This window comes from Heteronotia binoei, chromosome 5 (genome assembly GCF_032191835.1).
Source record: "Heteronotia binoei isolate CCM8104 ecotype False Entrance Well chromosome 5, APGP_CSIRO_Hbin_v1, whole genome shotgun sequence".
Taxonomy (NCBI): domain Eukaryota; kingdom Metazoa; phylum Chordata; class Lepidosauria; order Squamata; family Gekkonidae; genus Heteronotia; species Heteronotia binoei.
Window position 1 is genome coordinate 135,716,176 of NC_083227.1, and position 15,500 is coordinate 135,731,675.

The 15,500-nt window shown below is 41.0% G+C and overlaps 1 protein-coding gene across 10 annotated transcripts in view; it reads right to left on the bottom strand.

Annotated features, from left to right (window-relative positions):
- Positions 1-6,457: 6,457 nt before the first annotated feature.
- TCF7 (transcription factor 7) overlaps positions 6,458-15,500 on the bottom strand; it is a 181,332-nt gene continuing 172,289 nt past the window's right edge. For 4 of the 10 annotated variants that reach the window (XM_060240465.1, XM_060240462.1, XM_060240463.1 and 1 more), the window contains 3 exons: positions 12,828-12,876; positions 11,245-11,317; positions 6,458-7,064 (listed from right to left, as the gene is read on the bottom strand). In XM_060240465.1, coding sequence (XP_060096448.1) covers positions 6,746-7,064; positions 11,245-11,317; positions 12,828-12,876 — 441 coding nt within the window. In that variant the 3' untranslated portion in view covers positions 6,458-6,745. Of the gene's footprint in view, positions 7,088-11,244; positions 11,318-12,827; positions 12,877-15,500 lie in introns of all 10 variants that reach the window. The other 6 variants (XM_060240471.1, XM_060240469.1, XM_060240466.1 and 3 more) reach the window with 3 other exon arrangements.

Consider the following 15,500-nt stretch of genomic DNA (forward strand, 5'->3'; position numbering starts at 1 on the left):
AGCAGATTATATCCACTATGTGACCAAAACCAAACTTTACCAAAGTTAACATTTCTTGGACAGTGAAGGTTGGTACCTTCTTCTAGTAAAGCTATGGTATTTTGCTGTAGCTCATTAAGCTGTTTTGTAGATCTGTGAAAGCTGAGTCTCTGCATTTGACTTTATGTGGAGCAGCACATGTTCTGATTGCATGCATGATGTCATGCTGATCTAGTGGTCTTCTAAGAAAAATACCATTTGCAAGTATCTGGGTGATTCCCCCCTCCCCCTTAGTTCTGCTGTTCCTTTATAGGGATCAGGGATGTGGTGGGGTGAGCTATAAGGTGTTTCCTTACCTTGTATTGCATTCTCTTTCTGTATGGACAGTAGAGCAGAATAAAATCTTAATAAATATCATTCACTTCAGAGATCAGTGGTGACCTTTGAGTGTTTAATAAAGAATGAGATAACATGGGGTTTAATACAGTGGTTATGAAAAAAAAATAGAATTCAATTTTAAAGGTAATTTCTGAAGTGCTATTCATTTGAGTGGCATGTATAATCAGAAGTAATCAATACGATCACTGTCAAAGGGCTGTCAGAAGATGAACTTCAGAAGGCAATATGTGGATGTCTGGTTTAACTTGATGGGATTTACCAATCTTAATCCAACGGCTACAGCAATTCTGTCTTAAATGGTTTCAGCCATACACGTCTTTCTTTTCAGACCATTTTCTCCAATCTTTGGTCTCTAGAAATGTTTGTTTGCCCAGTTAGTCCAACACTGGATTGTATGAAAGAATGCTCGCTGCCTTGCCTGTTCTGAAAACTAGAATCTCCCTTGGAGCACAGGTTACCTTAAAAGTTATTTAACTTTGTGAGTCCATGTGAGAAAAGGAAGGAACTTGAGTATTTCAGTGGTTTAAGGGTCCCTGGTGTTGCTCATGATCCTCTAGGGGTAAGGCTGTTTAGCTGAAGGAGGGTTTGTGATTCCTAGAGCTGAGCAGAGACAGTGGCAGCATATGGCTCAAAGAAAACGCCAAAGGTTCTCAGAGAAAACTCCAAAGGCTCAGAGGTAATGGAATGTAGTTGTGACTGCAGTTTATCAAGGTCTATTTAAACTTAACAGTACTTGCCTCTGTTACTGCCTTGATGTTTGAATAACAAATGGCTCCAGGCAAGTGTCCAAGAGATGCAGAGGAGTCATCGTCTACCCCTGCTAAGAAGCAGTCTAAAATGCGGGATTTTTTTACTTCCAATATCAAACAAATATCCTCTTCAAAACCTTTTGTTATTGAAACTACAAATCGTTTTTCTTCTTTCGAATGTGAGAACCAGGAGGAGGCAGTTAGCACTTCTGCTCAGGAGGACGAGGCTGACATTGACATGAGGCATTTAAAAACACAACTCATCTTGCATTACATAGTAAGGGTTGGAATGAGACTGGCTGGCACTGAAGCCAGGGGACATGCTTGGCCTATCTTGAGGGTCTAGGGGTTCTGAGAGTGAGAGGAAGCACCACGTTCTCCTTGTAGACCTAGAGGGAGGAAATAATGGAGCCCTGGAATACAGGAACTGAGTACATCTCCAGCTGCTGGTAGGAGACATTGCTCAGGATTTCCAAAAGCAAATTTCAATCACTTCTCATTTTTAGTTAGCAGATGACTTTTGAAGTTCAGTCACTTGTTAATTTCTCCTTTTTGGCTCAGTTAATCAATGCCACAGTTTGGGCCATATGTTATTTCACTTGTGCTGTTCCTCCCTCCTCCTCCTCCAGTATACAGCACAATTAGTATCTCCTGTCCCTTCCACATTTTGAAGGAGGTAAAGAAATGAGCACTTTACCCTATAACTTCTCCCTCCGTCCTTGCTGGAGAGGGAGCAGGGGAGGCAATAAGACCGCTTATAGACATAGGTAAGTAGATGTGACATTGCCCCTCTGTCTGCCCACTGTGCCTTCCCTTTAGTCTGCAAAAGTTCTAGTTCAATGGGGAGTAAACCCATTCAGCCTTTCTCTAATTTTTGCTTAGTCCTGCTTCCATAGCTAGGGCTCTAAAGCTGGGGTGGCCAACGGTAGCTCTCCAGATTTTTGCCTACAACTCCCATCAGCCCCAGCCATTGGCCATGCTGGCTGGGGCTGATGGAAGTTGTAGGCAAAAAACATCTGGAGAGCTACCGTTGGCCACTCCTGCTCTAAAGGACTTTGCTGCCTAAATAAATGGGTAAGCTATCTAAGCACTTCACCATGTTGAACACACAGATTGGTTACTGACTACCAAAGATGATTTGTTTTAGCAGATGATGCTTGTTACAGGTTGAGTTGGATCTATTTTAGCTGCTGAGAGAAGCAGAATACAGGCCTGTACTGAAGCATATGGGGAAGTATGTTGAGCTTTCTGATAGAACTGAGGGACAGAGAATGGGTCCATAATTTCTCTGACTGGATAACAGAGTTAAAGTATCATACAGTTTTAATGGTGAAACGAAATAGTTTGCATATTTGGTTCTTTTAAAATCCTTTGGCCTCAATTTAAGTCACAAATGCTTAAATATGCTGATTTCACTCAATTTAAGAATGCATAATGTTATTTTTTTCTGAAGAATTAAGCCAAATTTTCTGGTCCAGAAACATGCATTCAAGTGTTCAACATGTGTACCTAGATGGCTGATATATCTAAAATGAATTGTTAAATAAGAAAGCATATGCAGTTCATTTTATAGGATTATAGTCTCCAGCAGCCCATTTTTGAATGGACAATCTGGTAGATTATTTTAATTATAAAGCTGTAAACAACTTTAAAACAAAAAGCAAAAAAACCCAACAAGCTCAAAGTACAAAAAAAATTACAACAGATGATAGCTTGAACAAATGAGAAAACTACTGCAGAACATATACCCCTGCTACATACATACAGTGGTTATGTGATTTATTGAAGTGGTGTTTCTATGACTTGGATATTCAAACAGGATTCAACAAATCAAATATGTAACTAGAATTGAAATCACCCTGAATGAATTAGAAACTGAGTAAAAAAACACCGGCAAAGCTTCATTCTACAAAAACAGATAAATGTATTGATATAAAACACCATGTAGCATTTCTATACTTTTTTGGCGTTTAAGTGTCAGTTCTGATTTTGGGTATCTGCATGGGTTCTAAGAGCATTTCACTTGCTAATCATTCTTTGTAACTGGGTGCTAACTCTTCGAAATAGAAGGAAAAATTTCATCCTATTATCCTGTAAATTGGGGGTGTCTTAGGAATTAAGAGGTTCTGTTCCAGTTGTGCTGAACTTGGGGCCCTGGGTGGTGATCTACACCATCTGCATTTACAGCAAGAGACTTGTCCAAGCTGTTTACTGGGGCCTTCATTAGCACTGTGATGTTTATCAAAATACAAATTGGTATCTGCCTTGGCTGCTCTTGTATTGAGTTGCAGTAACAGTGTTTTATAGAATATCAGTGTGCTTGTGAATCAGGGAGTGAGAGAAAGAATCTCAAAGGAGTTTTTTCATGGAACACTGGAGCAAATTCACTGGCATTTAGTATCAGAGAGAGAGAGAGAGAGAGAGAGGGTCAGCATTTTTGGTGCTTCTAAATCTGAAGCCATACAAAAAAACTTGCCCAGGAAGACTGAAGGGATGTAGCAGGAGGCAAAAATTAGTTGTGAGCCATGGATGGTGCAGCTGTATACCAGGAGCTCTCCACTCCCATTAAATGAATTTACACAGCCAGTTCACCATTGTTTCATGTGGCGTTAATGTATGTGACCTTTCCTTTACAACTGCCGTCTTATGAATAGGCCGCCTGCCATAATACAAAAGTTATGGGCAGCTGTTACCATCAATATAGATATTTTTAAACAGGAAGGCATTTCTTGTTTAGGCCAATCAAAATTTAAGCATACATCTGAGGCACCCAACATTGTTGAAGAATTGCTACATGTGAATAAGTTGCTGGCTAGTTTTGAGAAAAAGAAATGCTGGTTGTTGGCGTATGTCTTTTCATGAGGGGAAGGTGCATAGAAGAGGCTGTACCTGGAGCAGACACTTGCCGTCTGAGAGAGCAGGAATCTCCCCCCCCTCCCCCTGCTGCAGCCATTTGCACCAAGAAGGTGTAACATTCTTGAAAATTCTTACCTCTTACAGCATCAGAGCCAGGGTATGTTTGTTATTTTTAACCTCAGTTAGTCTTCTCTTACCTATTTCTCATTTTAGTTTTAATTATTTCAGGTTAAAATCACTTGTTTCTGTAGCAAAGGTTGAAAAATGATCCTTACAAGTATAGAATATGCTAGTTGTAAACTTCATTATATATATTATCTGAATCTCCATGGTCCATCTTGTATTTCAAGTATTTTTTTTCAGGCTAGTAATTGGTTGGTTGTGATGGAGGAGGTGCCTTGTGCTTTATAGATTCCTGATAACCTGTTAACAGTTAACATGTTGTATTCTGCTAGGATCCTGTTGTATACTATAAAACAAAGGCCCATCCATATTCTTACTAGCTGTCTCTTGGTTTAGCACGTAATTTTTTTTCAAAGAAAAAGATTAGCCACATCTTGATTATAATATTCTAGAATAATTCCAGGTATCTTAGTAAAGTTATACCTGTATGTTTAATCTTTCTGAGGTTCTTTAGAAAATCAGTTTCAAAAAGCATAAAATGGGTGAGAAACTTTCACAGATCTGAAGTTGCATGTGAGGAACTCGACGTGCACTAGATTTTTGCATGGCAAAGGTGGTGCTTATCCATGTTTTGCTTTTATTCTGCCAAATCAAAAGTTGTAAACAATGGTACTAATTTCAGTAGCATTTGCAAAGTGAAAATGAAAGAAGGTAAAGCTAAATACTGTTGTATTAGGCTTGTATGTGTATTGTTCGTCTATTTTTCAGCATTTATTTTGTGCTGGGTGATAACAAAAGTAAGACTCTTTGTATTTCAGCATTATGTTTAAGACACATGGAGTCTGCTTATAATTTTCCTTTGTTTGCATTCTGATTATTAGACCTGAATGGGGTTTGCATTCAGTAAGGTTTGCCAAAACTGCTTTGAGGGACATGGGACCTTAAGAACCAGTTTGGTGTAGTGGTTAATTGCGTGGACTCTTATCTGGGAGAACCAGGTTTGATTCCCCACTCCTCCACTTGCACCTGCTGGAATGGCCTTGGGTCAGCCATAGCTCTGGCAGAGGTTGTCCTTGAAAGGGAAGCTGCTGTGAGAGCCCTCTCAGTCTCACCCACCTCACAGGGTGTCTGTTGTGGGGGGAGAAGATATAGGAGATTGTAGGCCGCTCTGAGTCTCTGATTCAGAGAGAAGGGCAGGGTATAAATCTGCAATTCTTCTTATTCTTCTAATTCATGATCACTGCAAGAATACCCTACCCATATTCCAACATCTCTATTCTTCCATCTTCTGTACTGCACTTACCCCAGTATTGCAGATTGTTAACAGAGAAAGCTGAAGGGCACCAGAGGCTGCGAGGTTACAACATTTGCACCAGAGAAGCAACAAATATGGTACTTGAGTAATGAGTACACAAAGTTGACTGATTTAGACTGCATTAGGAGTTTGGGAAGTGTGAATCCTCTATATAGAACACATATACACAAAGCACAAAACAGCACAAGCTGTTTGACCAGTGGATAGAATGGGGCTGAGAGTGAGTGCTCTCTGAGACAAAAATGACATACTTGTTAGAAATGAGCTGACTTCCAAACAACCACCACTGGAACTGGGTCCAGATCTGTTTTTGAAAAAGAAAGTTGCTAGCCCTTTTGGCTGCTCCAGGAGGGTTAGAAGTGGGTGGGTAAGGCCCGCTGAAATGTCAGAAGCCAGCCTGCATTTTCCATATGATTGGCAGTTGTTGGGGAGCTTTTTCATAATTCTTACCATTCCCATGAGCAGAAGTAGAATAAATGATGCACAACATATCCTGCAAAATTTAAGCATAAATATTGTGTGGTGACATTCCACTCTACAGGTTCTACATTAAATTTACTGGGTGGGGTGGGGGAGTCTTACAGAAAGGCCCCGTTGGTTTGTTTTTTGCACCGTTAATATGGTGGACAATGGAGAAACAGAAATTTGTATCTGACATAACTATTGTTTTAGAAGGCAAAAATGCAGGATTCTTGATAGTTAAGGCTTGAGCAGCCAGGGCTTTCTTAATACCTGAAAAGCATTCCTGTTGCTGTAAAGGAAATGCACATGTGAAGAAATATAGTATCTTGCACACTTTGCCAAAGATGGGGCATAATGTATTCCACAGTTTCTGGTAAGCCAATCAGATCAGCTACTTTTTTCTCTCTCAGAATCTGGACTGTTAAAAAAAAAAAAAACCCTACCCATGAACTGGTTTTTTAAATATCTTGTAATATCTTGTTACAAGAGGCCCGCAACATTGAGAACTCTGTGAATAAAAAGAACAAGGAACCAATGCTTATCACGTATAGCACCCAAATTTGTGTCATTTTGATTTGATCTGTTGATTAACACAGTTACTGACCAGAATTAAGTAGGAGGTTTTGCTCTCACATTTTCAGAAAGACATGCTGTCATCGACTTAGATAAAGATGCCCTTCCAGTGCTCCAGTCTTCTCCAATTACTGAGGTACCGACATAGCTTTTACCTGACTTTTGAGAATGCCATTGAATGGCCTGACGGGAAGTCTGGAGTTGCTGCTGGGCAGCTTCCATATGTAGCAAACCGCTCATAAGGCCAAAGTGCCCAGTAAAGTTGCTGGTGATTGCTGCTGCTGCTGCATTAAGTTCCTATTGACACTACATTGTGTGCAGAAGGTTCACAGGGTGCTATGGATAGGCGAGGCATCGCTGAGCATTTAGAAGAGAATCTGGGTGTGCTCATTGCAGTTTTGAGACGCGTAGGTAAAAGGAAAGGGTTGCCTTGGTTTTGATGTACAGAATCAGCAGGGGCAGCAAGCTTGTCTGAAGTCAAAGCGGAGGATATGCACTGGAGCACATCCAGAGGGGAGGAAGGGGAGTCTATAACACTTCCATCGGAAGAAACTGGGCTGGCACAGTGTCCTTCTCCTTGTAGGTACCGAATGCACTTCTTTTTCCTCCTAAGAACAGTGAAGAGAGTTATCTGTAAATAAAGGGTGAATTTATAGGGTCATTCTTAAAATGAAAGCAGTACAGCATTCATTACAGATGTCTTGGGAGCCCAGTGAGCCCAATGCAAAAACCCCAAACAAATCCTCTTTTGCCCTTGATTCCATGCTTGCTTCTCCTCCCCTCAGTAGTACTGGGCTAAACTGAAGTATTCTAGTCCACAGAGACTTATTCTGAAATAAAATTTTATTAGACTTTAAGGTGCCCTAAGACTTCTGCTTATCCCCCCTCCCCCGCCAATAACAATTAACTCCCTTTTCCATTTAAAGCTCCTTGCAATTTCTCATTTGTTCCAGTAGGTGATGGTGTAAGCACACAGCACTTGAATCAAATTAGTTGCAATGTTAATCTATGGAGGGAGACCTGAAGTGTTTCATAGTTTCACATTACTAAAGACAGAAAATCATTAACTATATCCACATAGAAGGGCCTTCATGCAGGACTGATGTACGTAAACTTTCCCCTCCAGTTAGCTAATGTACAAACTTCCTACATGAAGATTATCATTGTATTTACTTTCTTATGAATAAACAATTTGAGATAGTGCCCTGTGACACACCTGTGTAGTTGCAGTATAATAATTGGGACATGCTTTTACAAGTGATAGTCTGTGTGTCAAAATAAACATTTGTATAATTTTTTTGTAGGAAAAAATTCAAATATATGGCCCTTGGTGGTATAGGAAGTGCTGTGTGGAAGAGGTGAGATTAAAGAGAATCTCACTGCTCTTAAAGTTACAGAAATGTCAGTATTTTATAAATATCCTACTGCCAAAAAGTGCCCCGTACATTTTTAAAAAAACTATTTCTCAAAGCTGCAAGAATAGTGTCTTGGCAGTAACAGAAGCATTCTAGGCAGAATACTTTTTTCAAAGGGGTACTTAGCACACCCAAAGTTTTTTGCTCACTTAAGACTGCATTCCTAAGAACACCTGGTTTGGGAACAAGCCCAACTGAATAAAGTAGGACTTTCTTCAGAGCAGACCTGTTTAGGATTATTATTTTAATGCCAAGAGTGAATGGGCCCATGTTGCAGAGATAATGAATGGCATTTTGAGCATATCTACTGTAGTGGGGAATAGGGTTATACAATCTGTTGTAAAGGTTTTGGAAGATCGGAGCTATATTTCCAGTCTTGGGACAAATCCCAAGTAATCGTTTTTGAATTAGTCTCTCAAAGGCTTGTCATTCATTACTTACTTGGGGGGAGAAGGCATCAAAACACTGTACATGTACCCAGAATTTTCAAAAGTCTGACAGGTAATATATTTGGGAAAAGCTGCCTAAAATTTCTAGCTGGCAGTCAATGAGCCAAACGTTACCCCACATGTGGCTTTCACACAAGGAAGTGGTCTGGAATGTTGTGTTAAGTGCATTTCTCATACAAGCAACTGCTGTACATGAGGCTGTGCCAGCTGTATGGAATCTGAAGGCAGGAAATGGAAATGTGAGGTGGCAAGAAAAGAACCTGCAGGTTGGGAGCAGCTTCTCTGTAGCCTGTACAAAGCCCCCCCACCCCCCCACACACCACTTTTGTCATATTATGTGAAGCTCTCTGATCTACCATATGAACTTCAGGCATTTGATTCACAGCTAGATATGTTGCCACAGCTCTCACAGAGATTATGTAAAGCCCACATTGAGCCATAGTTCTCAGCGGGATAATGTGGTGAAGGCTTGTCATCTTGCATTAAGGATGGTGCATGGTGACCATTGCAGCCCCACAGAATTCATAAATATATTCACGAATTCTAACTATTTTCTGCACAGAGCAGGAAAGGGAAGAGTTTGTACAAGAAATCAGTTTCTTCTAAAATAATTTCCTCAGTGAGGCTGAAGAATGATGCAAGTGCCAAACGCTGGATCTCAGTGATTCCCATCTGTTCAAGCTTGTGGATTGAAAAAGTTATCAAGGTGAATTTCTTGTCATGGGCCAGAGTCCAGAGAAGCCATGTGACTTTGAAACCACTGCCTATTACTACCAGAAACCTGAACATCATTTACTAATAAGATAGCCCTTGTGGAAAAGAAGGAAATAAAATAAGCAAGCATGTTAAGTGCTAAGGATCATTCCAGCAACTTTGGTTAATCCAGCAAAGGCCAAAAGCACAGTATTAATGTAAATCCTTATCAGCCATTAGTAATGAGTACTAAAAATTACAAAATGCCTACTGGACAAATGCCTCATTGCTGAAAGGAAGACAGAAGTCTGATCTAGTTCCTTGGCCTCACATATTCAGATAAATCTAGGACAACTCATTTAAATGACCAATAATGAAAAATAGATCCCAGTTTTTCCTTCCTCAGAGTAGACTCAGACAGTTGTTTTTCTTAGCTGGTATTTTCCAGATGGTAGCTGTCACGTGTTACAGAAAACACACACCTACAGGTATCTTTGTATGCCCAGTTATAAGAATAAATAATCTTTCACTTTAAAAACAAAAAGCAGGGACCAACATTTGGATAAACATATGTTTAAATAATGACTGATAGGGCACCAAGTAGGCTTGACAGGTGAAAGCCCCATTATGCCAAAAGTGAAATACAGCTATTCTTAAAATGATAGATTCTACATGTAGTCAATAAAAATGGGCTTCCTCGTGTTATTTACAGAATATTCCTGTCATTCCTGATGCAGAGACAATATCTCTCCCCCCACCCCCGCCCCTTGGCAAGTGAGAAGCCTCTCTGCTGAGAGGAGGTAGTCCTTCCTTTCTGCAAGAGAAAAATAACTATGCTGTTGTTTCTCTCTTTTTAAATAGATTAATTATATGAAGCATTTTAGCACAAGAGATAAGGCAGCATGCTGACAGCAAAGTATCTGTAAGTGGAGAAGCGCAGATTAGTCCTAAGCTCAAAACAGGACAAAATACAAAGCAAGAATTGCTGTTCATGGGAGAGAAGCAAGTAGGAAAGGCCTTTAGGAGCTTTGCCCCCCCCTCAGCGAGATTAACTCCTAGTCTGCCCTGTAATTCACATGCACCAGGCATGTCTGAGCGTTCCTCCTCTTCACAACTGCTTTCTTAAAAAGAAAGGTGGACAGAAAAACAGATATCTCCATCCTCATTCTCAGTAAAGCAGATGGGAAGAGTTTTGCAGATGCACATCATGATGAGGGGGCCACTCTCTGGTTTATGAGAAGATGGGAGGGACCATTTGCTTTGATTCTGTGCTCAGAGTCTCAAGGCCAACTTCCTTCCCCAACTGCTGCTGCTTGTTATGACTTCTGATACCTGCAGAACCTCATGCCATTCAGCAACCCCCACTGGTAGATTAATAAAGTATTATTATATTGTGCACAGATGCAAATACTGTGTATGGGAAATGACAGCATTTTTGATGGCAGAAGAATCCTTACAATAAATGGCCGAGGAAAGCCACCTGGTTCGTGCTGCAGAGCAGACTTGAATGCCTGACTTTTATTTTATTTGGCTGCAGCAAGAAATTTAAGAGACTAATTGTGAAGAATCTTCAAGCACCACTTTGTTCTATACAACTCTGTCCATAAGGAAAGTGAACTTCATGGCTAGTGATTAGGTAACACCCTTAGCCCTTGCAAAGTCCCCATGTCCCTGACTAGCAAACAGCCTTTCCACAGGGCCACTTCAGCAATGAGTTTAGACCTTCGCTGTCCTTTCTTAAAGTCCTATTCCAAAGAGGCCACAATTCCCCTCTTTTGCCTTTGGATTTGTAACTAGTAGACCATGTTACACCTATGGAGTTTGCTCCCTGGGCCTACAGTTACTGACTCCCAAGGTAAATACTTTGGCTTAGTTTTCAGGGTATTGTTCAGTTGAATTTCAGTGAATACATCTGATGAGCACCCACAGTTTACCAGTGGTCTTTTGGGTTTGGTAGAAATGAAGATCTCTTAACCTCACAGTTTACATATTTGGGACAAGCTATGAATGCTCCCTTTCAACCTTGGAAGCTTTCAAAGGAAGTATTCATAATCTGGTGATGCCAATAAAAAACCCAGAGACAGGCCATAAAGAACAAACCTGAGGCAGTGCAGTTAGTAGTGTTAGAAGGAAGGGCAGCTGTAGAAAATGGTGCATGGAAAGTAACTGCACAGAGAGGAGAATGACCCGTATGTTGACAAACAAGGAAAGCAAAGGTTTCTGATACACACCTGCATGGGCCGCACCAGTCCATTTGTTGGTTGAGGCCAAAGCGAGCTCTGCATTTCTTAGGAGAGGCAGGATCTGAACAAGGAGCATGCGTGGTGGAGAATGAGCAAGGCAGAGGCACAAACAGCAGCAAGAGCAGGAGGAAGAAGAAAAGAGGCAACATCAATTGAGCTGCTGGAGACAAAAACTAGACAGGCCAAATAAAACCCAGTTCTTCTGCTTGGCTGCATCTCCCCTGGAATAAAGCATGTGTTAGGCAAACACCACAAGGATCTCTCACAGCATGGCCAGGAAGGCTGAGCCTGCAGTCTCAGTTGCCTAGTGCTTTCAATGTGTTGTTCCTTCTCAGTGGAGTTGATCTTTTGCCTCAGCTACTTTCCTTTTCTCTGAAGTTTTGAGAAAAATCCCCCAAAGTCACCAGCAAAGTCAATTTCACTATAAAGGAACAAACAGCTGGATTGGGTTACGGCTGAAATGCTGCTGAAAATAGAGAGCCAATCGATGCTTCACGAGGTCTTTCGTTGTCCACACTCAATAAGTATCCTGCAAGGCTGGATCCTACCCATTACTGTCGGCAAGGGTCTGCAGTAGCTCTTGCCCTCTCTTCTATTGTCTCTAGAGGCTGCACGTGGGCCTCCCACTGCTTTTCCAGTCACTATTTGCTCATTAAATGATCACCCTGTTCCTTAGTGACACATTTCAGATGCATGTACACAGTTTTTAAAAACATCTGCGACATCTACAGAAATGTGAGATAACATTAAGCAAACTGTTTGGAACTGGAGGAATTAGTGGCTAATGATAGCAACAGGCTACAAGTGGATCTAATGGCTCCGAAAAGGAAATGTTGCATCTTCAATAAGTTTGCTTTTCCTTTGACCCTAAGGAAGCTGTTTTAAGGCTAGAGCTGCAATCTTTATGCATTTTTGGGGGGAATAAAGTCCACTGAATTCCATGAAACCTACTTCTGAGAAAAGCCTTATGTGGCTTGAGGACTGGAGCTTGCAATATGAGAAATTTCAGTTTATGAGTTCCACTTAATTTCCTCCCCAGACAAACAAGGATCCCAAATGTAATTAGCAATTTGGGATTGCTTTTGTCATGACAAATGAAGTGCTACTTTGCTTGCGATAACTTTTGCTTCCTGCATCTTTGTAGAGAAGGAGGCAGTCAGGAAACTAAGCCACATACACTATGTTGAAGGTAAGAGGAATGGCCTCAATTTCTTCAAAATGCAACTAGGTATGGTATGAACAGTACGTTGCCTCTTAACTCATATGTCAGTAATGTAATAGAAGAGCAGGCAGAAGAAACAGTTGCAGAGAGTGGCAAAGCTAGAAGAAACAGATGCTTTGTCTCATGTGACATGAAACAGATTAAAGTTTACAGCGCAGAGAGTGATCTGTCTGTAGATGAAACAGAGGTAGCATAAGCAGACAGGGATTGTCCCAGTCACATTAAGCCATGGATGCAACTCCGAAAGGATTACAGCTATTGTTTGGCTGCCTCAACTAATCCACTACCAATATAAGCAAACTGACACAGGTATCTGATATGGTGCTGGGTTTTGCACAAGTGGATTTACCTGAATTGGAGTCTTGCTGCTTTTCTCTTGTTCTTCTTTTCTTTTTCCCCTAGGATTAGAAAGAGAGAGAAACATAAATCCTAAGATGAACACGTGACTTGGTTTTGCCACTCTGAAGACAGAGTGCCAAAAATAGTTGTTTAGTGTTGCTATGGATGCTTCTCTACTGTCCTTGTTTGCCTCTGCTGTGGAGAACTGGAGGGTCAGATGACACCCTTTCCCCACAAGGGCAAACCTGGCCCAGGGGCTACCACTCGCTGATCCCAGCACAACGGCACATCAGCAGGTCAGCAGTTCTCAGAATGCTTTGGTCTAAGCACTGAGGTGTTAGTTCCAATCCATGATCCAGAAGTGACCCTCTTTTAGCCTTTTCTGCAGCATTCTATCCAACTCCTACTGCAGCAGCCTGCCGCCCATCCCACAAGACTTCCCAAATGACTGGTGATTCCGGACTTAAAAAAAAAAAGTTAAATCTAATCCAATACAAAGGGGAGCATAGGTTATATATATATATATATATATATATATATATATATATATATATATATATATATATATATATATATATATCTAACACAAGAATCCAATTTAGACCGTTGGATGCATATTGGATCCAGACTGGCTGCTGAGAAACAACAGTCTGGTCAGTTTCAGAGGGGAGGTCCTGAAAATTTCACATTGTAAAAGAAGGAATAGGTAATTTCAGCAAAGGATTATACCTGTACCCCTCCCGCACACCTTTGCCACATAATTATAGAAGACTCACCTAGGAACATATCAGCAGTTTACGTGCTTTAATGCTAAGACTGAAATTAATATTTCCCACGTGTAGACTGCACATATCAACTGAAGAAGAACAGACAGAAGACACCTGAGCATCATATAGGAAACATGCAAGCTGTTAGGAATCTCACCTGCGCCATGCAAACCTAGCCTATTGCTGCCCATGCCCCTCTTCACTCACTCCCAGGTCCCTATGTCTTTCTTTCTTTCTTTCTTTCTTTCTTTCTTTCTTTCTTTCTTTCTTTCTTTCTTTCTTTCTTTCTTTCTTTCTTTCTTTCTTTCTTTCTTTCTTTCTTTCTTTCTTTCTTTCTTTCTTTTTTATTACGTTAAGCTTATATCCCTCCCTCTCCGCAAGCAGACTCAGGGCGGCTCACAACATTGCTGCATCATAGTGGGAGCTGAAAATAGCAATACACATGCAGCACCTCAGAATCCACTGCTCTCCTGGAAAGACCTTCGGTATCAGAAACAACCGTCCTAAGTTGATATTGATGCTTGACAGTGCAATCCTAAGAGCACTTTCCTGGGTGTAAGTCCTATTAAGTAGAATTCAGAGTGGACCTGCTTAGTGCTCTCTGAATTACATACACATCATATATTGAGATCACCCATATTTTTAATGGATGTGAACCTTCTTGTATCTGAAAGTGCCTTTTTTTGCATAGCGAGTGCCTCAAAGTGGCCCCCAGGGAACATTGCACACATCTGTGCCTAGCAGCAGCAGCAGCAAGTTATAAAGACATGACCTTGCAGTTCTAACATTAACATGCACGCTTAAGAAGGCAATACCAGTAGAGATCAAAGGAAAAGCCAAATGAAGTTCTATTTGTATCACCACTGGATTCGTAAGACAAGAACAGGGCTGCCAGTTCATCAGCTGGATTTTCATTTCTTATCATCACTGCTTCCACAAGAGGGTTTATTATGATCCAGTATCAACAATATCAGCAATCATGTTAACAATACACATTTGTTACGTATCTGAATCACAAGAGGGTAGGAGTCAACATCAGCCTCCATTTTCCTGTGGACTGTCCTGCCTGGGGACGGGTGACTTCAATAAAGTGAGGGAGGGGGGGAAAGCAACCTTTGGGAAACAAGGTCCTTATTGCACAATTTTGAGTGTTAGGGGCTTTGAAAAGTTTCTGGTGCTTTCTGCTTTTCTAGTTGGCAGACAAGGAAGCCATGGAGATTCATTTTTAAATTCTGTCAGGAGCTCACAAGCAAAAGCCATGACACAGTTCTGACCCATGTAATTCTAGTAGTTTCCAGAGATAAGATACATATATCTGATAGCACATCCTCATCCATAACCCATGATCATGGCCAGATGCTAGGGACAAGCAATAGGGAATCACCATTGCCTTCATCCCTTGCTTGTGGCTTTCTAGAAGCTTCTGTCTGGCTTCTAGTGGAAACTGAATGAGTTTGATCCAGCAGGTGATTAAAGTTGTAGTAGTGCAATGAAACAACCAAATGAGTATACAAAGTTTTGTACATTTTTCCTTCTGGCAGCATTATAGTACATCCTTTGCAAACAAAGATAAATAAAATAGGTGCAGCCCTTCAGTCACTTTCTATCAATGAGACTTGGTTACTGGGAATGCTGAATGCATTTACATCAGTTCTCCTTCATCTGGCATTCATCAGGAATGTCAGATGGCATATGGAATGCCAACATGAGATGTCCTTGTCACGGACTCATCCTTCTCATTATATATTTGAAAAGCCATGCCTCCCACTCTATCCATGGAACCCATGAAGCAGAAGTTGCCTTCTACTGAGTCAGATAGTTGGGTCTATCCAAGTCAGTCCTCTCTGACAGCAGTTCTTCAGGGTCCCAGACAGAGCTCTTTCACATTAACCCGCCCTCCCTCCTAGGATCCTTTT